At 47.6% G+C, this 24,540-nt stretch overlaps 2 protein-coding genes across 4 annotated transcripts; both read left to right on the plus strand.

The window, feature by feature from the left end:
* The first annotated feature begins 3,239 nt into the window (after nucleotides 1–3,239).
* Nucleotides 3,240–7,207, plus strand: LOC123093077 (pentatricopeptide repeat-containing protein At2g16880). 2 transcript variants are annotated; one of them, XM_044514973.1, is made up of 2 exons: nucleotides 3,240–5,837; nucleotides 6,913–7,207. In XM_044514973.1, exon 1 carries the CDS (start codon nucleotides 3,354–3,356, stop codon nucleotides 5,721–5,723), a length of 2,370 nt encoding a protein of 789 aa, XP_044370908.1. In that variant the 5' UTR covers nucleotides 3,240–3,353; the 3' UTR covers nucleotides 5,724–5,837; nucleotides 6,913–7,207. The 2 variants fall into 2 exon arrangements, with proteins under 2 accessions (XP_044370908.1, XP_044370909.1); XM_044514974.1 differs by having other exon boundaries at nucleotides 3,240–5,833; nucleotides 6,909–7,207.
* A 1,138-nt stretch (nucleotides 7,208–8,345) lies between these two features.
* Nucleotides 8,346–11,938, plus strand: LOC123093078 (endo-1,4-beta-xylanase 5). 2 transcript variants are annotated; one of them, XM_044514976.1, is made up of 5 exons: nucleotides 8,346–8,756; nucleotides 8,888–8,957; nucleotides 9,136–9,182; nucleotides 10,070–10,462; nucleotides 10,567–11,938. In XM_044514976.1, the coding sequence occupies exons 2-5, from the start codon at nucleotides 8,909–8,911 to the stop codon at nucleotides 11,788–11,790; spliced, it is 1,713 nt and encodes a 570-aa protein (XP_044370911.1). In that variant the 5' UTR covers nucleotides 8,346–8,756; nucleotides 8,888–8,908; the 3' UTR covers nucleotides 11,791–11,938. The 2 variants fall into 2 exon arrangements, with proteins under 2 accessions (XP_044370911.1, XP_044370910.1); XM_044514975.1 differs by lacking the exon at nucleotides 8,346–8,756 and having other exon boundaries at nucleotides 8,797–8,957.
* The last annotated feature ends 12,602 nt before the right edge of the window (nucleotides 11,939–24,540 follow it).

The following is a 24,540-nucleotide window of genomic DNA, read 5'->3' on the forward strand; positions in this document are numbered from 1 at the left end:
CACCGCAATGGAATGTGGCTCCGGGGTGACCTCAACCGTCTAGGGTGCCTAAGCACCCAAGAGTAACAAGATCCGCAAGGGATTAGTGGGGGGAATCAAATTTCTCTTGGTGGAAGTGTAGATCGGGGCCTTCTCAACCAATCCCTAGAAAATCAACAAGTTTGATTGGCTAGGGAGAGAGATCGGACGAAAATGAGCTTTGGAGCAACAATGGAGTTTAGGAAGGGAAGAGGTAGGTCTTTTTGGGGAAGAAGACCTCCTTTTATAGTGGGGGGACAAATCCAACCGTTATGCACCACTCAGCCCGCAGGCAAGCAGTACTACCACTCCAGGAGCGGTACTACCGCTCCTGTAGGCGGTACTACCGCACCCTGAAGAACATGGGAAGAACAGAGGAAAGGGCGGTGGTAGCCGCGGTAGTAGGGGCGGTACTACCGCCCATAGGCGGTACTACCACGCCAACTACCGCTGCTACTACGCCTATCCTCTGGGGATGAATAGGTAGCACGGTAGTAGCCCAGAGGCACTACCGCCCAAACCCGACACGAAAAATCGCGGTCCCAACCACGCGCGGTACTACGAGTGGAACTGGAGACGGCACTACCGCCCGTAGGCGGTACTACCGCTCCAGCCTGCGGTACTACCGCTTGTGATTTTCTTTCGCTCCTTCGGTACAAACGGTGGACAACTCCAATGATGCGAAAGAAGTAAGAGGGTGCAATATGAGTGTGCACGTGTTGATTCCACCCGAACCTTTCCGACGCGGGCCCCCTCTTGATAGTACGGTTTTCCCTACGACTCAAGATCACCAGAAAAGAACCAAAGGAAAGAAAACCGTCTTTACTTGAAACTCTGAGAGGCACGAATCGTCTTGCGCCAAATGCTTGAATGACTTAAAAGCTTAATGCACACGATTAGTCCGCAAACACATTATCATCGATCACCAACCAATAAGGGAGAAATATGCCCTAAGAAATATCCTATTTGATCCCCATGCAAATAGAAGGTTGTAAGCATAAGACCTCATACCCATACCTCTTTTTATTATAAGTGTTTGAATCACTATTTGCTTGTTGATCTGGTCAAAAGCTGGATTTGACACCTTGACGAAAACTCGCTAGAGACCATCACTTCAAGGGAATCTTCCTCTTGTGGATTTGATAACCCAGGTTCACCTGTGGAAAAATAGGTGCGGGTATTCTTCTTTGTTCCAATACCGAATCAATAAAAGGAGGTATCAAACAGCTTGCCAGCATCTACGCCAACACCACAATGGGCCCACATGTCATAATATTTAACTGGTCAAATGACACATCATCACAGAAAAACAATGCCTGGTCCCACATGTAAGCAGCCACGTAAGCATCTTCTAGGCCCATATGTCAGCAGCGTTGAACGGTCAAAACGGATGCCCAACTTTTTACTGACGGGGCCATCGGTGATAATACCCACGACTGACCCATATGGGAGCTGCCATGTCAGTAACAATTGGCCCTACTTGTCAGAATCTTTGACTGGTCAAACCCGCGGACCGATCACTCCACCAAAAACGATCTTAGGCGACATATTGACCTATCATAGGTGACATTCTGGGCCATCACCGAAAACAGTCATTAGTGACAATTTTTGTTCGTCGCCTAAGATACGATCTTGCTTGACGAAGGAAGTGGTACCGTCAAGATTTTATTTTTTTTATGACGGTGGGGGTGATGGTCGGGAACATTATTAGTACATTTTCCATGACGAAAGATGGTTTTATGCGCCACAAGTGAAACATCACAAAGTAGAGCAAAAATTGCAGTGCATACGCAGATGAGGAGCTTGGATCTGGTGGCAATGAGGGTCTCCCACTAGGCGTCTTCATCGACCCACTCGGCCCTGACATGAGCCTCCTGCCAAAGCTCTATTTATGTTTTCCTCACTTTGGACGTACGACCCTCCTCGGTCCACCTGACTCGTGACACACCTCTCCTTCTGAGCCTTCATGTCCGCCTCTCTCCTGAATTTCTCAACTAGCGACAACGCCTACCTCGTAGAGGTCCCAAAGCAGCTCCAAGGTGGACGCAGGGGCCGGTGCGACGTCCTCCTCGGCGTGTTGCGGCTACCCATCTTCCTCAACGCGTGGCGATGAGGCGGGGAACAACGATACGTGCTCCCCTGCGTGAGGTGATGATGCACGTGGGGTAGGGTTGAGTGATACCATGAAAGTCGACAGTTAGGGCAAGCGGTTTGAGGGGTGGTGAGGGTGGGCAAGGAGAGAGAAGGGTTGAATGCGAGTGATGTGCCCAACGTCGGGGGCGACGTTGTACATATAGAAGGTCGGAATCTCATGGGCCATGAGTGACTGTGGCCACGATCCAATGCAAAACTGCATGCAGACGCCCGCGTGGCGTGAGAATATGAGAAGTTGAAATTATGGTCGTCTCGTCCCGTCTGTCACAAATCCAAGTAGTTATTAGCGTGTGCTCCCCCCGCCCACAAGGAGGAAGAAGCCGTGAAGACGCCTTCATCGTCCAATCCCGTGAATCTGAGGTTTCCTTCCGGAGGCAAGGCCATGGGAAGAGGGGGGGGGGGGTCACCACACATCAGCGATGCTTCCAAGAAACAACGCGGCTGTTATGGGTGTCGCTGTATTTAAGTTTGAACAATTATATAGAAAAAAACATGCTATTATTTACAACAGTAAATAGTATATACATTGAATTTAATGAATCTTATATTGTACTCCCTCTATTCACCTTTATAAGATGTTCTAACTTTTTTCTAAATCGAATGTATGTATGTGTGTATAGACATGTTTTAGTGTGTTTGTTTACTCATTTCAGTGTGTATGTAGTTCATATTGAAATATCCAAAACATCTGTAATAGTGAACAGAGGAAGTAGATGTTATATTGAATCTTAAATAAGTTTTTTTTTTGCGAGTGAATCTTAAATAAGTCTGACTTTGGAAAAAATAGAACTTCAAATAATTTGAACAGATGAAGTACTCAAAGTGATGAAGCATGCACTATCCCAACCAGCCTCCATATGGGTCCATAATTTGAGCACTATTTTCTATGCAGCCTGGAATTTTTTTCAAAGTGACCAATTCAATTTTTATATTTCCAGTTTCTTCTAAAAAAAAGGTGAAGTCCCTATTCTCCCTCTACTGATTTTTCTAGAACACCCTACTCTACTGATGTGCCAGATAGTCCACCAGAGTCCATAGCCCTCCGCCGTCGCTGGGCCACAGCCCACAGCCCGCAGGGCAGCCCACACCACCATGTCCTCTCTTCCCCACAGTTTCCCCGCTCGACTCCTTTCCACTCCCCCTCGCCGCGCCGTCACCGTCCGCCGCCTCCCCTCCTCCCCATGGACACCCCGCCGTCCACCTCCGCCTCGGCCGCAGCCGCATCCGACCCGGACTCGGCGCTCGTCGCGGCCGTGGCGGACGCGCTCGTATCGGCGTCCCGCCTGCCCGCCCCGGTGCCCATGCCCACCCTCCTAGCCGCCTACCTCCCGCGCCTCACCGCCTCCCACCACCCGCGCGTGCTCGCCGTCGCGGCCTCCAACCCGGCGCTCGCCTCGCCGGAGCCGCTCCTCGCCTACCGCAGCTTCCTCTCGCCGCCCTCCTGCCTCCCCTCCCTCCTCCCGCTCCTCCCCGTCCTCCCCTACCGCCACCTCTTCCCGCTGCTCCTCTCCTTCGTCCCGCTCGACCCGCTCCGCCACCTCCACCGGCACCTCCTCGGCCACCTCCCCTCGACCCCTCTCGCCGACGCCGCGCTCTGCGCCTATTCCCGCCTCCGCCTCCCCCACCTCGCCGCCCAGCTCCTCCACTCCCTCCGCCGCCGCATCCGCGTCCGCCCCTCCCTCCAGGCCGCCAACGCCGTCCTCTCCGCGCTCGCGCGTAGCCCCTCCACCTCCCCGCAGGCCTCCCTCGACGCCTTCCGCTCTCTCATCGCGCTCCGCCTCCACCCCAACCACTACACCTTCAACCTCCTCGTGCACACCCACTGCTCCAAGGGCACCCTCGCCGACGCCCTCGCCACGCTCTCCACCATGCAGGGGTTCGGCCTCTCCCCCGACGCCGTCACCTACAACACGCTCCTCCACGCGCACTGCCGGAAGGGCATGCTCGGTGAGGCGAGGACGCTGCTGGCGAGAATGAAGAAAGAGGGGATCACGCCCACACGGCCGACGTACAATACCCTTGTGTCGGCTTACGCAAAGCTGGGGTGGATTAAGCAGGCGACCAAGGTCTTGGAGGCCATGACAGCCAACGGGCTGGAGCCTGACTTGTGGACGTACAATGTGCTTATCGCTGGGCTGTGCCAGGCAGAGAAGGTGGATGAGGCGTTTAGGCTGAAGGATGAGATGGAGCTGCTTGGCACTTTGCTGCCTGATGTAGTGACCTACAATACACTCGCTGATGCGTGCTTTAAGTGGAGGTGTTCGTCTGATGCACTGAGGCTGCTCGAGGAAATGCGTGAGAAGGGAGTGAAGCCGACTTTGGTCACACATAACATTGTTATCAAGGGGCTCTGCAAGGATGGGGAATTGGAGGAGGCGTTGTTGTGTTTGAAGAAGATGGCAGATGAAGGTTTAGCACCAGATGTGATCACGTATAATACGTTGATTGATGTATACTGCAAGGCTGGCAATGTCGCCAAAGCATTTGCACTAATGGATGAGATGGTTGGTAGGGGACTCAAATTGGACACCTTCACACTTAATACCGTGCTATATAATCTATGCAAGGAGAAGCGTTATGAAGAGGCTCAAGGGCTGCTACAATCTCCATCCCAAAGGGGTTTTGTGCCCGATGAAGTCAGCTATGGCACAGTGATGGCAGCCTACTTCAATGAGTATAATCCGGAGCCTGCTCTGCGTCTGTGGGATGAGATGATTCAGAGGAAGTTGACACCAACTATTTCGACTTACAACACATTGATCAAGGGGCTTGGCAGAATGGGGAGGTTGAAAGAGGCGATTGATAAGTTGAATGAGCTCATGGAGAAGGGGTTGGTACCAGATGACACCACGTACAATATCGTCATCCATGCCTACTGCAAGGAAGGGGACTTGGAGAATGCCTTCCAGTTCCACAACAAGATGGTGGAAAATTCCTTTAAGCCAGATGTTGTTACTTGCAACACTTTGATGAATGGACTGTGTCTGCAGGGGAAGCTTGACAAAGCAATGAAGCTCTTTGACTCATGGGTAGAGAAAGGGAAGAAGGTTGATGTTATCACATATAACACCCTAATACATACTATGTGCAAAAATGGGGATGTTGAAGCTGCTTTGCATTTTCTCGCTGATATGGAAGTCAGAGGATTGCAGCCTGACGCGTTTACTTACAATGTTGTGTTATCTGCACTATCTGAGGCAGGGAGACCAGAAGAAGCACATAGTATGCTGCATAAGTTATCTGAGAGTGGAAAATTGTCTCAAAGCTTTTCTTCTCCCCTCTTGAAGCCTTCTTCTGTAGATGAAACAGAGTCAGGGAAGGATCACGAGGGTAATACTGAGGAAGAAACTGGTGGAAATCCACAAGATAGTGCTCTGGAGGCCTACACGAAACGCGTAAATGAGCTATGCACCGGTGGGCAATTCAAAGAAGCTAAGGCCATTTTGGATGAGATGATGCAAAAGGGAATGTCTGTTGACAGTTCAACGTATATAACTTTGATGGAAGGGCTTATCAAGAGGCAGAAAAGGCAAACACATGCAGCTGGGTAGTACATACTATTGATCTTTGCTGCTCTTTTATGTGGCATCAGCCGGAGTTTAGTCATAAATCTGGTAAATTTGAGTGCTTGATATCTTGGAGGAGTTTGATGGACATAAAAGTAGGTACGTGATCTGCTTCTTTCTAAAAAATTCACCACTAGAATCTTTGTTTGTTTTTCAGTTGCAATACCAAGTAAATCCATTTTACAGTAAAATCTACTAAATGTGAAAAGTGTGCTATTGCAGTTTAAGTACATATTTTCTAAATTTTTGCGCCTGATGAATTGACTGCTAGGTTCTCAGCCAGTGCGCTATGCAGCGCTTGCTGGCCACCTGCACTGTAGTTTTCTTTTTTGCGGGTTTCCTTTTCTTTACCAGCCAGAAATTGGAGGGCCACCCCCTCTTTTTTCCAAAAAAAGAAACATGTTTTCTAAAACCCGTCCAAAGGAAACAGCTTATACAGAAAAGCTTTATGTTATCTGCAAGTGCAAGCTCCGGACCATAATTGTTGTATGCTGAACATCATGTTTGGTTGCCAACATACTTACCTGGTACTTTGCCAACTTTTGCATGTTCGGCCATATTGTCCGACTGCCCGCCATTTGTCTCAATGCTGTCAAGCTCTTAAGCAAAGGGGTAATTGTAGCTAGAAAAGGTCTTACCTAGTTTAGATCCTTGGCGTAATGTTGTGCTACCACACTAATATTGGCAGTCATGTGGCAAGTCCAGTAACCTACTCCCTCCGTCCGAAAAAACTTGTCATCAAAATGGACAAAAAGGAGTGTATCTAGAACTAAAATACATCTAAATACATCTCCTTTTATTCATTTTGATGACAAGTATTTCCGGACGGAGGGAGTGGTTAATAGTTAATCGCCTGCCCTGTAGACTGAAGGTCAGTAACTCGGTTTACTCCTGTTACTTTTTCTTCACGCAGCAAATTCTAGTCTGCATTCAGTGATGTTGGATCTTTGCTTAGAAGAAATTTGATCATCATTCTGAGTTGTTAATATGCGAGAATTCCCCTCTGGAAAAGCCCAAGGGCGAACAAGATGGCTGAAGTGCTCAAATTTAATGAGTGCATCACACTCCAGTTTTCAACCTGTCATGATCACACCTTAATAAGAATGAATGAATGAATTGTCTGTTCCATAGAAAGATGGCTTAACCACTCCTTTTCTGTTCCTCGTGAAGAAAGAAGCCAAGCATAGGAGATAGCACACTGCTGTCTCTTGCCCCCGCCGGCTTCGTTGGTCACGCACGGCCCATGCAGTGGACTACAGGAAGATTGATACACAGACCTCTCGTCAGCTCGTTGTAATTTTTCGTTGGCTGTGCGTGTTTGACGGCCGTTCCACGGCTAAGTTTACTGCCACATGGTCAGTATTTTAATTCGCCTGTTAGGTGCGGGGTATATATACAAGACTTCAGAAATGAATGCAGAGACTGCTTTTGTTTCTGTGTTCCGTGACTGGGTGACTGGTATTTCTGCATTCTTCTTGTCAATGCGAGTAGTGGCCACTACTAATGCTGTGATGTGACTTGGAATTTGGAAGCTTCAATCAACTTCTTATGGCCTATGGCTTGAGACGGTCGGTATTTTATATCGGGGAGCGCTTGAGGTGCGCTTTGTCGTCTTTGCTCATCTTGGGCCTGTTCATAAGAAAAAACAAGTGCTGATTTGATTCGCACTTTGGAAAGAAGCGTTTAGGTTCATTTGATACCTAGAACGGAAGATGAGAACTTGAGGTGAGGTGCTTCCTTACTTACCCGCTCTTGACCGACTACGGAGGGAAGAGATTCCAGGCGAAGAATGTTGGCATATTGTTGAAACCAAGTGGCTAATTATAAGATATATAAGCGTTCTAGGGAAATAAAATATTGACTTTTGCTCCCATTTTGAAGGGATACCACGCTAGGTATATGTGTCTATCCAAGTCACTGATGTGTAAAACTCCTTTGCCCTCGACGGAACGGAACGGTAACGATGGGCGGCGGCAGCAAGGACATTCATTTCTTGATCGGTGGTGCCTCGTACTACATTCACATGTGGATTTTGGCCTGTTGTGCGCGCACTTTTCTGCTATACGGTGTGCCCAGCCCAGTGCACAGCATTCTGATGATACAACCGCATCACGAGCCGGCCCTAGCAGGTCGGGACGGACATTAGTAGCAGCCGTGCATAGGTTAAAACCGACCCCACGGATTCACATGACGATCGATCGACTTGGACTTCCGCCCGCATAGGCATATAGGAGGCAGGCGTCGTATGCACGGCCACTGACCGCGTGTCTGGGCCGGGCGCGCCAGCATCGAATCGCCTCTTCTGAGGAATTCCCTGTCGCCGCCACATGTAACGCCAGTCACTGTAAAAGTTTCTTGTTCCGGCTCCACGCGAACCCCTCGACCCCGTAGACGACGCTAGCCGGTTCACATGCGGCTCACAGGCGTCAATGCACGGCACAGCACACACGCCCGATCCATGCCATTGCCATCGTTTCGTGAACCGCCCCAATCAGTCAGTTCATCAATAGCAGCGGCAGCCCGTGCTGAATGCTCTGAAATCTGAATGCCACTACCAGGCCACACACAGAGAGAGTTCGCATTCGTAGGCACCGGCTAAGCTAAAAAGAAAAACTAGAGTGGAGAAAGGCCAAGTGTCTTGCGCGGGCGGGCGACGGATCGGCATCGAGCACTCCTCCGATCCGGCCGCGCTTGCTTGGCAAGCTCGATCTCCTCCCGTGCGGGTGCGGCCTACCTAGGTGAGGTGAGCGCGGCCAGCAAGCAAAGCGGGCGCGCGCGCGCGACGGATATCATAATCTTTTGGCCCCGTCGCCGTCGCGGGGGGTGTTGCCCGCCCTCGCACTGGGTCGCCTATAAATTCGGGCGGGAGGCCACGCAAAGATCGTTGGCGGATGTTTAGCTCCCGGCGGAACAGAGCAAGGCAGCGCGAGTGTGAGCGTGGACTGGACCATCGTCTGCCTCTTCTGCTTCTTCCTCTACCTACTGCCGCTCTTGAGCAAGTGCCTTGGTCTCTCGAATGTGGGTAATCCATCTGTATATATCTACTACTGCCTGGGCTCTGTTTTCATGGGGATTGCCATTGCCCTGCATTCCTCTTTCTCTCTGCTCTGCTTCCTCATTACCATTGCCTTGGTTGGTGCTTACTGCAGAGCACGAACTGCTGACCGGCGATGGAGAAGCTGGTGTTCTTGCTCTTATGGGCTGCTGCTCTCATGGAAGGTATGCAATGCGCATGATTCAATCTGCTATACTTTGCTAGTTAGTAGCCACCACCATGTAGAGTATGATGTATCCTTAAACCAATGAACCAACTATCAATTGGATAGTTGCATTCCATGAGAAATCGTTGCGGTTTGTAAGTTGTAACGCAGCTGTCTAACCATTTGTTTTCATTCAGGTTCCATGGTGAAGTCTCTCCCTTACGATTCTTCCGCAAGCGTCGAGGCAAGTCCATTTATTCTCTCCTAGGAGTATTACTCATGCCATTACGTCTGCAGTAGCATAGTTAACCCGTGTACAAGGGCAGATAATTTCCTAAGCTCGGGACTGGGTTAGCAGAGGAGATTACCATGCATGGGCCACACCATTATTCCTCACGCAACGGGGTTAATTTGCCACGCAAGTTAAAACGGACCAGTGGGTTTCCCGCGCAAGTTAAAATGGAATGTCCTTAATTCTCTCTTACCTGTAGTACCTTAATGTGCTTCTCAGTGCCATGCACGATAGCGGCCGTCCTAGCGCAGTGCGCGGACGTGTTAGAGAAGCTAGCTACACCTCAAAACAAAAACCCGTAAATCATGCACGTATAGTCTGAAACTGGTCTGGACTATGGAAGTATAAATTCTCTTTGGGTCTACAGTACTTCTCTATGTTTTTGTCTGTCTTTATGCTGTTCCAGCCGTAGTGATGATATATTATACAATAATAATACTATAATAGATACAGACAAAGTTAGCGGAAAGTATCTGAGATTAGTGGTTAGTGTTTTAGTATTATCTGCTGATCCAGCTGATTAGGCAAAGCAAAGCATATGCATATTCCAAGACGAAAGCAACATGGACGCCAAGTAAGATGAAACTTGTGTACGGCGGTCATGCCACAACTGGCCGATAGAATAACCAGGAAACGCGGACGGTAAAAGCCGGGTGCCAGGATCAATTTCCGGGTCTTTCTACCCGGTCTAAACCAGGAAATCTGTTTCGCGTCGACGTCTAGACATGCGCCTTTTTTTAGAGATTGTGCACTGGGCTCAAACCAGCTAAAAATATACTATGCACAAATTGTACTATTGTTCTTACGTCGGTCGTCTAACTTGTGTGAGGTGGATGCAGTGCTTGGTTGAGCCGATGGAGCCGCACTACGGCGGCGGGGTCATCGTCAACCCGGACTTCAACGCCGGCCTCCGGGGCTGGTCGGCCTTCGGGTACGGCACCGTCGCCGAGGGCGCGTCGGTGGCCACGGGGAACCGGTACGCCGTGGCGGGCAACCGGACGCGGCCGTACCACAGCGTCAGCCAGAAGGTGTACCTGCAGAACGACACGCACTACACACTGTCAGCGTGGTTGCAGGTGAGCCATGGTGTCGCCGCCGACGTGTGGGCGGTTGTCAAGACCGCCGATGACTTTGTTCACGTCGGCGGCGCCGTGGCCAAGCCCGGGTGCTGGTCCATGCTCAAGGGCGGGTTCACCGCCGCCAACGCCGGACGCGCCGAGATCTACTTCGAGGTAGTAATAATAGACTTTATCACTTGCGAGTAGTTCATGAAAAGACGAACACATTATCAAGTTAAACTGATCATTGGAACAACGTACATACGTGCCACATACAGAGCAACGCGACGGTGGATATATGGGTGGACAGCGTGTCGCTGAAGCCGTTCAGCAAGGAGGAGTGGGCGGCGCACCGGACGGAGTCGACCCGCGCCGTGCGGAGGAAGATGGTAAGGCTCCAGGCCAAGGACTCCGGCGGGAACCCGCTGCAGGGCGCGGAGGTGTCGGTGGAGAACGTCCGCAGCAGCTTCCCTCTGGGCGCCGCCATGAGCCGCGAGATCCTGACCAACCCGGGGTACCAGCAGTGGTTCACGTCCCGGTTCACGGTGACCACCTTCGAGAACGAGATGAAGTGGTACAGCACGGAGCCGGCGCCGGGGCGGGAGGACTACACGGTGCCGGACGCGATGCTGGCGCTGGCGAAGCAGCACGGCATCGGGGTGCGCGGGCACAACGTGTTCTGGGACGACCCCAAGCAGCAGCCGCGGTGGGTGCAGTCGCTGCCGTACCCGGACCTCCTGGCGGCGGCGTCGCGGCGGATCCGGTCCTTCGTGTCGCGGTATGCCGGGCAGGTGATCGCGTGGGACGTGGTGAACGAGAACCTGCACTACTCCTTCTTCGAGCGGCAGTTCGGGTGGGACGCGTCCACGGCCTTCTACGCGGCGGCGCGGCTGCTGGACTCCGGGTCGGCGCTCATGTTCATGAACGACTACAACACGCTGGAGCAGCCCGGGGACATGGCGGCGGCGCCGGGGAGGTACGTGGACCGGCTACGGCAGATCATCGCGTCCTACCCGGAGAACGGCGCCGGCATGGCCATCGGGCTGGAGGGGCACTTCACCACCCCCAACATCCCCTACATGCGCGCCGCGCTCGACTCGCTGTCCCAGATCGGGCTCCCCGTGTGGCTGACGGAGGTGGACGTGGCCGGCGGGCCGATGCAGGCGCAGCACCTGGAGGAGGTGCTGCGGGAGGCGTACGCGCACCCGGCGGTGCAGGGGGTCATCCTCTGGTCCGCGTGGCGGCCGCAGGGGTGCTACGTCATGTGCCTCACGGACAACAACTTCAAGAACCTGCCGCAGGGGGACGTGGTGGACCGGCTGCTCGCCGAGTGGAGGACGGCGGCGCAGACCGGCACCACCGACGAGCAGGGCTACTTCCAGGCGGAGGTCGCGCACGGCGACTACAAGGTCACCGTCAGCCACCCGTCGCTCAACACCTCCGTCTCGCAGAGCGTCACGGTCGACCTCGGCTCCGGGAACCACTTCTTCATCCAGGCCTAGAATCAAAACTTGCTTTGCTAGGGATGATGTAGGAATGTTCCAGGGCATCAGAGTAGTAACTGTCCAGAAATCACGGTAGAACACACTAGCTTAGCCATTCATGTACACAAAGTTTACACCGTATAAAAAAGGAGGCCGTACTACTTTACACGATTCCCGGATGAAAATGTTCCGTGCTTCGGCTTATCGGGCTAGCTTTGGCTTCAGGTCAAGATTAGCTGCGGCGGCCGGCGGCCGGCGGCGTCGACTTGTTGGCCTCTTCTTCTCACACCAAGTTCCTTTCTGGCTAATCCAATTACATGATGTCAACCCATGATCACGGCTTCTAATGAATGACGCGCACACATATGTCAAAATTCAACTTTTTTCATCAGTGTAACCAAGTAAATGTTTATATAACTTTAAAAGAAGCTTCCCAATAGTATGATTTCAAAGTCACATAACTTATAATTCGTAGTCAAAGAAGTTTCCCGTTGCTTCCACAAGGACCTTGCCACTCCGATGACTAACGACTCGAACCCTCTTCTATCCTTCCCCTGGAAACCTGTTCTCGTTCGGAGCCACCACGTGACCCAAGTATCATCACTGCCTGGTGCTTGGGTGTTTAGCTGCAATATGTCAAAGCAAGTGTGCCACACCTCCCTTGCATACACACACTGCACCAGAATATGCTCAACATTGTCGTCCTCCTGCAAGCAAGTATAGCACGCCGAGGCCTTGTCTTGAAGGTCGTGACGTGCGCGTCTATCAGAGGTTCACAGTCTGTGTTGCCCGGCCAACCAAGCGAAGATTTTGCATTTTAGTGGTGCCCAGATATGCCAAATTGCGTTAGCCATTGGACACCAAATCCCGCCTTGACATAGTTGAGTGTAAGTGGACTTCGCCGTGTATTCTACGGACTTTTCATGTGGCCAAGTGAATTTATCCTCCGTTTGCTCGTCCCTATGCAAAGTGGAGATAGCGTGCCTAAGGTGCACATTTTGTAATAAGGCGCCATGGAAGTTTGTGGCTGCACATCCTGTACCCATCTCTATTCTATCAATGCCTGGGCGACTGTCCTTGCATTCTTTGTTTTGGTGTCCACTCCTCGAGCCAAAAGGGGCGTAATGTCGTGTACGGAGAATCCATGGATCCATCTATCTCTCCAGAAGAGGACATTGTCTCCCTTACCAACTGTTATGTTCACCATGCTGTTGAAGACCAACCTCGCGTCCTCATCTACCAAAAGCTGAAGGCCCTGCCATGGTCTCTGAGCGTCCGTGCGTCCCAATCATTCCCAGCGCACTCTCGGAGCAAGTGCTTGTAGCCCCAAATTCTTCACTCCTAGGCCTCTGAAACTCATTGGTTTGCAAATGGAATTCCATGCCACTAGGCATTGGCCGCCATGAGTGCGATCTTTTCCTACCCAAAAGAATGCTCGCATCTGGCTATCCATGTCCCCTAGTACCCATAACGCGGCTTCATGACTAGTAGGTGATGCACCGGCCTTGCAACAATGACCGATCTTACCAAGACGAGCCGACCAGAGCGCTGCATCAGCTCTCTCTGCCTTGCTGGAATAAAGTGCCTTACTTGATCAAGTAGGGGCTGCCATTGAGCCTTAGTCAGCTTCTTGATGGCCAACTGCAGCCCGAGGTATTTGCAGGGGAATTCTCCAATTGCGCATTGCGGTAGGTTTTGAACCCTGGCCTTATCTTCGGCGTTCTCGGTGATGAGGATCGCAGAGGACTTTCTGTAGTTAACTCTCAACCCGGATGCATCTCCAGAACACTCCTAACCAACTCCAAGTCCTGTGTCGATGGTCTCATGAAGAATGCAACATCGTCGACGTAGATGGACAACCTCTGCATAGCCGAGATACCAGTGTAACTGCTCAACATCCCAACTTGCAAGGCTCTGGTGATGATCGCCGATAGGGCCTCCATCACGATGACGAACAACAATGGCGAGACTGGGTCCCTTGTGTTATGGCATATTTCTCCCTTAGTGGTTTTGGTGATTGATGACAATGCTTTTGCGGACTAATCGTGTACATTGAGCATTTTAGATAAACCATCATTTGGCACAAGACGATTGGAACTCCTCTGAACTATCGCGAAGACGATGTTTTTCTTGGGTTTCATTTTTGGTGGACTTGAGTCATAGGAACACTGCACTATTAAGAGGGGGTCCGCTTCGAAAAGGTTTGGATGGAATCAACACATACACAATCACTCTGGACCTTATTTCCTTTCCTAGCAACTGAGCTTGTCCTTCCTTCTTGTTTGGGCTTTTCAGAATGGCATAAGCGGTAATACCGCCCTGACCAGCGGTACTGTAGCAGTTCAGTACGTTTCCTACTTCTGCTTATCTTTTGCGTTCTATAAACGAGTGGTAGTAGAGCGGCAGTTCAGCGCGGTAGTACCGCTCCTGCGGTACTACACACTAACTCCACTCCACTACCGTTGGTTTAATGGGCTTGCTGAGGCTAAGCGGAAGTACCGCTTCACGGTGCAGTAGTACCGCTCCGGCGGGACTACCGCTGTCATCTTCCGCTGGAAGTATCGCTTATTATTTGCGTTCTGGAATGCTCAGTCCCCTGCGTGAAAGTAGAGCGGTAGTTGATAACCCACAAGTATAGGGGGTCAGTTGTAGCCTTTCTCGATAAATAAGAGTGTCGAACCCAACGATGAGCTAAAGGTAGAATCAAAATTCCCTTCAAGTTCTATCGACCACCGATACAACTCTAAGCATACTTGACGTTCGCTTTGCCTAGAACAAGTATGAAACTATTTTGTAGGTGATAGGATATGTTTGCAAGAACAAAACTAGATGTACTTAGCAAGAATAAAACTACGAGTAATTGGCAAGGTAATAAAAATTAGTTTTTTAGTAGAGATATTTTTGTCACACAAGAAAGTTATTTGTCCCTAGGCAATCGATAACTAGACTGGTAATCATTATTGCAATTTTATATGAGGGAGAGGCATGAGCTAACATACTTTCTCTACTTGGATCATATGCACTTATGATTGGAACTCTAGCAAGCATTCGCAACTACTAAAGATCATTAAGGTAAGACCCAACCATAGCATTAAGTATCAAGTCTTCTTTACTCCCATACGCAACAACCCACTTACTCGGGTCTGTGTTTCTATCACTCACGCCACCCACCGTAAGTGATCATGAACATATTGCAACACCCTATAGTGGGGATCCCTCACGCTTGTGCGACACGGAGAACACCATAGGACAACACCAAAATAAAACATACAACTCAAATCAATCAACCCATAGGACAAAACGGATCTACTCAAACATCATAGGATAGCCACATATCATTGGATAATAATATGTAGTGTTGAGCACCATGTTTAAGTAGAGATTACAATGGGGAGGAGAGGTGTTACACCGTTTCATAGAGGGGGGTGGGTGGGAGTTGGTGATGACGACGGCGAGGTTGTTGGTGTAGAGCATCGTCACGACGATGGCCCCGACGACGTTCCGGTGCCACCAGGAGAGAGGGGGAGAGAGCCCCCCTCCTTATTCTTCTTCCTTGACCTTCCCGCTAGATGGGAGGAGGGTTTACCTTATGGTCCATGGCCACCATGGCGACGGAAGGGCGGGAGCCCCTCCGAGATTGAATCTCTCTCTGTGTCTGTCTTCTGTGTCGCAGCCCCCTTTTCTGGCCTTTCACCGTTTCTTCAATTCCCGGAGATCCGTAACTCCGATTGGGCTGAAATTTTAACATGATTTTTATCCGGATATTAGCTTTCTTGCGGACGAAGAAGGGCACCAACCGCCTTATAGCGGCCCCACAAGCTTGCCAGGCGCGCCCTGGGTAGGGGCGCACCCCTTGAGCTTGTGGGCCACTCAGGCATCGTCTTGCATTGATTCTGCTTCCCAAAAATCACATATATTCCAAAATAATTCTCCGTAAAATTTTATCACGTTTGGACTTTGTTTGATATGGATTTTATGTGAAATAAAAAAACATGCAACAAACATGAACTGGCACTGGGCACTGGATCAATATGTTAGTCCAATAAATCATATAAATTGATGCCAAAAGTATGTGAAAGTTGTATAATATTGGCATGGAATAATAAAAAAATTATACAACAGAGACATATCAGCATCCCCAAGCTTAATTCCTACTCATCCTCGAGTAGGTAAATGATAAAAAAGATATTTTTTATGTGGAATGCTACCTAGCTGTGGTGCACCCCCGCGGGGAAGTAATCTATTCGAATAGCCGTGTCCTCGGTAACGGACGCTCAGAGTGGTATCCTGATCTACTACAACCAGAAATGGATACTTGAGATAGGAAATGGATATGTTGGTTCCGGGATTGCTTTCTCGCAGGGAGTCGAGGAAGGATCTCTGGGCGTTAATGCTACAACATGTTTGTTAATGATAAAATGCTATTCTATACTCTTCTGAATGCTTGAAGATGCCAGTCTTCGATAGGCTAGGCCTTCCCCTCTATTCTGACGTTCTGCAGTATAGTCCACAGATACAACCCTTCCATTTGATACCAATGCATACTTAGTATAGACCTGATGCTTGCGAGTACTTTGGATGAGTACTCATGGTTGCTTTGCTACTCCTTTTCCCCCCTTCTTCTTTCTAGTTGTTGCAACCAGTTGGTGGATCCCAGGAGCCAGAGCTACCCCCGTCGACTACTACTACTACCCGACGGTGCCTACTACTACGTGGAGACCGTCGACGACAAGGAGTAGTTAGGAGGTCCCAGGCAGGAGGCCTTGCCTCTTCGATCGATGTTGTTTTTGTGCTTGCCTTCTTAAGGCAGTCTTGTTTAACTTATGTCTGTACTCAGATTTTGTTGCTTTCGCTGACTCGCTTGTGTACTGTATTCGAGCCCTCGAGGCCCCTGGCTTGTAATATAAAGCTTTTATTATTTTATTTGTGTCTAGAGTTGTGTCGTGGTATCTTCCCGTGAGTCCCTGATCTTGATAGTACACGTTTGCGTGTATGATTAGTGTACGGTTGAATCAGGGGTGTCACAAGTTGGTATTAGAGCCGATTGCCTATAGGAACCCCCGTTCCAACTTGACCGAAGTTGAGTCTAGTCACTGAAAAACTTTTACTAACATGGTTGTGTGGCTTACGGGCCCATGTTGCCATTGGTTGGTATTAGGATCTTTTACTCCTCATCTATACTCTGGGACTTAGCTCTCTCTTCTATTCGGGTTAAATGATTCTGCTAACTCTAACTCTAGGTTCTCGTAAATACTTTTTTCCGGAGAGCCCCTCACTCCAGATGATTGCTTGGTGCACCAGAAGATTCCTAAGATACTCTCCTTTGTTTTGCCGAGACCCATGTGCCCTTAGCCATTGCAATTCCCTACCACCAAAAAATCCTCTGGCCTACATACACCTGTCATTCATATTTTCATTCCCAGTTGCTCTTGTTATTACAAGATGCCCCGAAATACTCTCTGTTGTCCCGACAATCTGTTGAGCCTACTACCTTGCAGTTGTTTGCCACATGAATACCCCTACGGATAATTAGTCATGCTTGCCAAGTATCCGTTCGTCCACAGTCGTTCCTTACCTGTTGGAACCGCCATCACTTGGCCGGAATTCCAAGCTGCATTCTGCGGGCCAATGTCGAACCACTATGGTTAGTCACAACGTCCCCATCGAAATTGAAGGACTGGAATTCCATGTTTTCCCCCATTGTTTTGAAGTCATCCAATATCAACCTTATTCTGGAAATGGTATGGTTGAAAACACATACCGCTTCTATCATTTGCGCTACTAAAACCGCCCCCTCTATTTTATCTATCCGAAAACTGCAAACTTCAGGAATACATTCCCGGATGTTTTCTGCCTTCGCCGATATCGTGTAGTACCACGTTAGAGCACCCCTAGCACTGCATGTTATCCTGTCGTGCATCTGTGTTACACTTGTGTGCTTTATATTTACTGTTTCTCCCCCGCTTCTCTTCGATAGACCCTGAGACCGCTGTCAATGCCGTTGTGATCATCTACGTCACTGACGACCCTTCTTCCTTTTCAGCAGAGCTTCCAGGCAAGAAAACCCCCCTTGATCATTCCGATATCGCCCAGTTCATTCTCTCTCATGCTTGCATTAGATTTTGCTACTATACTTGATTGCTCCTATCTAATGCATACACTGGTACATCGAGGTGCTATACAGACGGTTTTTAACCCCTTTTTGTGATGACATTTGGAACTATCGCCAAGTGAGTGTGGGCGATAGGGGGTCCTTCCCACACGACCCAGAAACCGTCGAGGATAGGCCCTCCTGTCACACAGCCTACAAAATGAGCTCGTGTGCAATCGGGCGAGGCATCAAAACCCAATCGTTTCCGTTCGTATGTATATCCACGGTGTGGATCCCAGAAAAACATTTCTGTTCATATGTATATCACACACAGTCAATCCAAGGAATACATTTCTGTTCTTATGTACATCCCACACAGTGAATCCAGGGAAAACGTTTCTGTTCGTATGTACATCCCACACACTCAATCCAGGGAAAACATTTCCTTTCGTATGTACATTCGACACAGTTATTCCAGGGAAAACGTTTCCGTTCATATGTACATCACACACAGGTTTATGTATAGGCTCGTGTGTGATAGGTGTAACTATCACAAACGCTCTGCCTTGGTTAACCGTTTTCTTTTATCAACTACATCACACACGATTTGATGAAGAAAACTGCATGGCATTGGGCTATCCATCACAAGCGCTTTTACTGCTAGAACCATTTGCAAAGTTCCATGACCCATTTAGCAGGTTTATTAGTTTACAATTAATAATTCCAGTATTACGCAAATTCACATTTCATATCGAACAACTGTTTGCCAATTTCATATCAGGCACATAAATATATTTTAACATCACAATACGATAGCTACCTGAAAACAACACAATACAACATATAGCTAGTTCAACTTCATAAGAACAATATTAGAGCAATATATTCATCTCCCTAATCGAGATCATCTAGGCTCATCTTATCCACCTCTGCTTTTAGTTCAGTAAGAACCTTTTTTGCACTGGACAACTGGGAAAGTGCCTCCTCCTTCGCCAACACCATCTTAGCAAAGTCTGATTTAAAAAAAATCTGAGCTCATTCTCCACCTTCCTCTTTTTAGCCTACATCATCAAATATTCTTCAGCGTTGACAACACTTTCTCTAAGCCTACCTCTGTTCTCTTCCTCACATGCTCTAGAGCTTTGCTAGGCACATCTTCAAAGACTGTGGCCACTCTTGATCAACCCACTCCAAGTAAGAACACTTCCGTTCATCCTATAATATTAAAAACTAGATCAGTAACAATTGTAGGGGAAATGGGTTTATAGCAACATATAAAATCACCAATACTTATTTTGAAAAACTAAAGAAATAGGTTAATTATGACATATCTTCTCAAAAAGATCAATGTGCAAATGAATTAATTGCTACTGAGACAACAACCAAATTGTGAAACATCAGAAGCTATAATTAACTACAACAATGCTACAAGTTCTTACTCATGACTATAAATAAGAAATTGAACATTTAACGAGGAAGGTAAATATAACTGCAATAGCATAGTAAAAGTGTTTGGATGAGAACAAATTGATACTAACAGGTGTGTACATGCACAAATTTAGTAACATAGAACTAATAGCACTAAGGTTGTTCACTATGTATGCCAAAACCGGTGTAAAGACAACTATTGCTACATCACCAGCGAGCCGATGCAACGGAAAAAAAATCAGGGACCCGGACTCCGAAGCACCTAGTTGCTCCGATGCCCAGTTCCTTTGTGCCATAAAGATTTAGTATTTTACTACTTGGCTGCTCGGATGTGTGGACCAAAGTTGGCTGCACAAACTGCTGAAGCGGTGCCAAATAATTTTCTAATGGCACCACCGATGAGATGGCAACATTTTTAGAAACTAGGTACAAACTGTGACACTGGCTTTGTATGCGTTTGGTTGAAGGTGTGGTATGAATGGGTTGGGACCGTGACAGTGTCTAAATCACATCTAACAAATGATTTGTAACAACAAAAGAGGGTCTAACCTTCTCTGCACATGCCAGAAACTTCCTTCCACTGTCCACAGGTTCAAGCGCAACTAGCTTCACGCATGTAGATTGATGGTGACAATGAGCAGACAGATCTTCAGTCACCCCACTCCATTCGTTGCAACTGATGGTCCTAGGGAGCTGCAAGAGGAAGAAATGATTCAAATCAATCACCGGGTTAAAATCCTTCATTCCAAGTCATAGCTCGATAGAGAGAGAAGAGAGGCATACCCAGGTGGTGAAGGAGTCGTCGTCGGAGGAGGAACCACTTGAGAGGTCTTTGAAGAAGACCATGGCGACCCCGGCGGTAGGATGTGAGACGGCGAGAGCAAGGAAGCAAGCGAGGAAGTGGCTATAGCTTAGGAAGGAAGGAAGGAAGGAGGAAACAGGAGAAACGTGACTTGTGGTCGGGGAGAAAAGGGGTGGGGTAGATATTTCGGCGGTAGGCCAAAATTTCGAAATGTGAAGGGAAACTTTGCACGCGGTGCCGCGGGATGATGACCCACAAGTGTAGGGGATCAATGGCAGTCCTTTCGATAAGTAAGAGTGTCGAACCCAACGAGGAGCAGAAGGAAATGATAAGCGGTTTTCAGTAAGGTTTTCTCTGCAAGCACTGAAATTGTAGGTGATAGATAGTTTTGTGATAAGATAAATGGTAACGAGTAAAAAGTAAATAAAGTAAATAAAGTGCAGCAAGGTGGCCCAATCCTTTATGTAGCAAAGGATAAGCCTGGACAATTTCTAATAATGAAAAAGGAGCTCCCGAGGACACATGGGAACTATCGTCAAGCTAGTTTTCATCACGTTCATATGATTCGCGTTCGGTACTTTGAAAATTTGATATGTGGGTGGACCGGTACTTGGGTACTGCCCTAACTTGGACAAGCATCCCACTTATGATTAACCCCTATTGCAAGCGTCCACAACTACAAAAGAAGTATTAAGGTAAACCTAACCACAACATTAAACATATGGATCCATATCAGCCCCTAACGAAGCAACGCATAAACTAGGGTTTAAGCTTATGTCACTCTAGCAACCCATCATCTATTTATTACTTCCCCATGCCTTCCTCTAGGCCCAAATAATGATGAAGTGTCATGTAGTCGACGTTCACATAACACCACTAGAGGAAAAGACAACATAAATCTCATCAAAATATCGAACGAATACCAAATTCACATGACTACTAATAGCAAGACTTCACCCATGTCCTCAGGAACAAACGTAACTACTCACAAAGCATATTCATGTTCATAATCAGAGGAGTAATAATATGCATAAAGGATCTGAACATATGATCTTCCACCAAGTAAACCAATTAGCATCAACTACAAGGAGTAATCAACACTACTAGCAACCCACAGGTACCAATTTTTGGTTTTGATACAAGATTGGATACAAGAGATGAACTAGGGTTTTGAGAGGAGATGGTGCTGGTGAAGATGTTGATGGATATTGACCCCCTCTCGGTGAGAGGATCATTGGTGATGATGTTGGTGATGATTTCCCCCTCCCGAAGGGAAGTGTCCCTGGCAGAACAGCTCCGCCGGAGCCCTAGATTGATTCCGCCAAGGTTCCACCTCGTGGCGGCGGAGTTTCATTCCGTAAGCTTGCCCACGATTTTTTCCAGGGTAAAAGCTCTGATATAGTAGAAGATGGACACCGGAGGCCCACCAGGGGGCCCAGGAGATAGGGGGCGCGCCCTCCTCTCTCCTGGACAGGGTGTGGGCCCCCTAGTGTATTTCTTTCGCTAAAAAATTCTTATTAATTCCAAAAAGATGTTTCGTGGAGTTTCAGGACTTTTGGAGCTGTGCAGAATAGGTTTCCAATGTTTGCTCCTTTTCCAGCCAGAATTCCAGCTGCCGGCGTTCCCCCTCTTCATGGTAAACCTTGTAAAATAAGAGAGAATAGCCATAAGTATTGAGACATAATGTGTAATAACAGCCCATAATGCAATAAATATTGATATGAAAGCATGATGCAAAATGGACGTATCAACTCCCCCAAGCTTAGACCTCGCTTGTCCTCAAGCGAAAGCCGAAATCGAAAAATATGTCCACATGTTTAGAGATAGAGGTGTCGATAAAAATAAAATACAAACATGAGGGCATCATGATCATTCTTATAACAACAAGATATATAGATTTTATCATATGATTTCTTATGCTCAAGTAACAATCAATTCACAATGTCAAGTATGGTTCAAAAACTTCATTGGGAACTAATAAACTATAATCTCAGTCATTGAAGCAATTGCAACTTATCGTAACATTAGAAAGAGTCAACAATAGAGCTTTTCAGCAAGCTCACATACTCAACTATCTTGTAGTCTTCTATAATTGCTAACACTCACGCAATACTTGTGGTTATGGAGTCTCAGCCGGACACTGAGAAAGATAGGGGCTTATTGTGTTACCTCCCAACATATTCACCTTTAGGTGATGTCAACAATAATAGCCCATGCTAACTTACATCCAATTGGATATATATATCACGATCTTTCAAACACGAGGAGCTTGCCAAAGGATAAAATGAAAAAGGGAAAGGTGAGGATCACCTTGACTCAAGCATAAAGAAAAAAACATAAAGTAAAAGATAGGCCCTTCGCAGAGGGAAGCAGAGGTTGTCATGTGCATTTAGGGTTGATGCACAAAATCTTAATGCAAAAGAACGTCACTTTATATTGCCCCTTGTATGTGGACCTTTATTATGCAGTCCCTCGCTTTTATTACTTCCACAACAAGTTCGTACAAAGCTTATTTTCTCTGCACTAATAAGTCATACATATTTAGATAGAAATTTTTATTGCCTGCAACATGACAACTTACTTGAAGGATCTTACTCAATCCATAGGTAGGTATGGTGGACTCTCAAGGCAAAACTGGGTTTAAGGATATTTGGAAGCACAAGTAGTATCTCTACTTGGTGCAATGAATTTGGCTAGCATGAGGGGGAAAGGCAAGCTCAACATGTTTGGAAGGTCAATGACAATATACTTTAACTGAGATGTCAGAAAACATAAACTATTACGTTGTCTTCCTTGTCCAACGTCAACTCTTTTAGCATGTAATACTTAATGAGTGCTCCCAATTATAAAAGGTGTCCAAGATAATATATTTATATGTGGACCCCTCTTTCCTTATCACTTCCTATTAATTGCAACGATGACCAAAACTACGTTCATCAACTCTCAACAATTTTTATGCCTCATACTTTCTATGTGTGAAGTTATCACTATCCATAAGATCAATATGAACTCTATTATTCTTCCTACTTTCTCAAGATCATAGCAACATAGCAAAGCCCTTGACTCAACACTAATCTTTATTATAGATAGCTCACGGACTCGATTACAAAAAGAGATCACAATGCAAAGCTCAAACTACTTGATATCAAAACTTCAAACTACTAGATCAAGATACTACTAACATGATCGAACTAAATAAAGCGGTAAAGATAGGAGTGTGATGGTGATACCATACCGGGGCACCTCCCCCAAGCTTGGCAGTTGCCAAGGGGAGTGCCCATACCCTTGTGATTATTTCTCCTTCTTCACGGTTGGTGTTATGATCTTTTTGGCGATGATGCCCTTCAGGATACGGTTTTCCTCCTCAAGCTTGTTGACTTGTTGTTTGAGGTCCATAATTTCTTTACAGAGCTTGCCCGTAACGGCCAAAGCTCCTTTTACCCAAGGATGCTGCATAGCTTCTGGAGAACAAGTGAAACTCTTTTTCATATTTTCATAAGAAAGAAATCTAAAGTTGGAAGGGGTGACCGAAGTAAGGATAGCCAGACTAGGTAGTTCCCCCATAGTGAATTCTGCTTGAAGACGAGAGGTAACTTCTTGATCTTCTTCCATGGCATCTATCCTTTTCAAATCAGCCTCCATCTCGTCCTCCGTTGATGGTCCAAAGTGATAAGCATCGCTATTTGCTCCTGGACCAGGTGTCGGATGAGACACCTGGCTCTCCCTGACTGACTCCTGAGAAGACATCTTGCTTTTATTCTGCAATAGGAACAACTCGAAATGAAAACAGAGGATAATTGCGTGATACGGTGGTCAAAATGTTCAGGAGTATATATAATGAATTTTTACCGACCAAAATACGTAATGTGCAAGAAAACGGAGTTCAGGAGGCACACAAGGTGCCCACGAGACAGGGGGCGCGCCCAGTAGGGGGGGGGGCGCCCTCCACTCTCGTGGGGGCCTCGTGTCCCTTTCGGACTACTTCTTTCTTCCTAAAATTCTTAAATATTCCAAAACTGATAAAAATTGCCATTGGAGTTGTTTTGGAGTCGGTTTACTTACCGTACCACATACCTATACCTTTTCGGAGTCTGGAACGTTCTGGAATGTATCCCTTATGTATTCCTCAGGGGTTACGGTTTCAATAATATTAGTTTCAACATTGATGGGATTACCTAAGATATAGTGTTTAATTATTTGATCGTTTACCACCCTTGGACTCGTGCCTTCGAAGTTGTTGATTTTTATGGCACCAGAACGATAGACTTCCTCGATAACGTAAGGACCTTCCCATTTTGAGAGAAGTTTTCCTGCAAAAAATCTTAAGCGAGAGTTGAATAATAATGCATAATCTCCTACGTTAAACTCACGCTTTTGTATCCTCTTATCATGCCATCGTTTGACTTTTTCTTTGAAAAGCTTGGCATTCTCATAGGCCTGGGTTCTC

Source organism: Triticum aestivum, chromosome 4B (genome assembly GCF_018294505.1).
Source record: "Triticum aestivum cultivar Chinese Spring chromosome 4B, IWGSC CS RefSeq v2.1, whole genome shotgun sequence".
NCBI classification, from domain to species: Eukaryota; Viridiplantae; Streptophyta; class Magnoliopsida; order Poales; family Poaceae; genus Triticum; species Triticum aestivum.

Excerpts from the sequence above, each read along its gene's own strand:
- LOC123093077 (XM_044514973.1), top strand. The coding sequence starts at position 3,354 with ATGGACACCCCGCCGTCCACCTCCGCCTCGGCCGCAGCCGCATCCGAC.
- LOC123093078 (XM_044514976.1), top strand. The coding sequence starts at position 8,909 with ATGGAGAAGCTGGTGTTCTTGCTCTTATGGGCTGCTGCTCTCATGGAA. Across the intron at positions 9,183-10,069 it reads ATTCTTCCGCAAGCGTCGAG|TGCTTGGTTGAGCCGATGGA; the intron begins GCAAGTCCATTT and ends AGGTGGATGCAG. Across the intron at positions 10,463-10,566 it reads GCGCCGAGATCTACTTCGAG|AGCAACGCGACGGTGGATAT; the intron begins GTAGTAATAATA and ends TGCCACATACAG.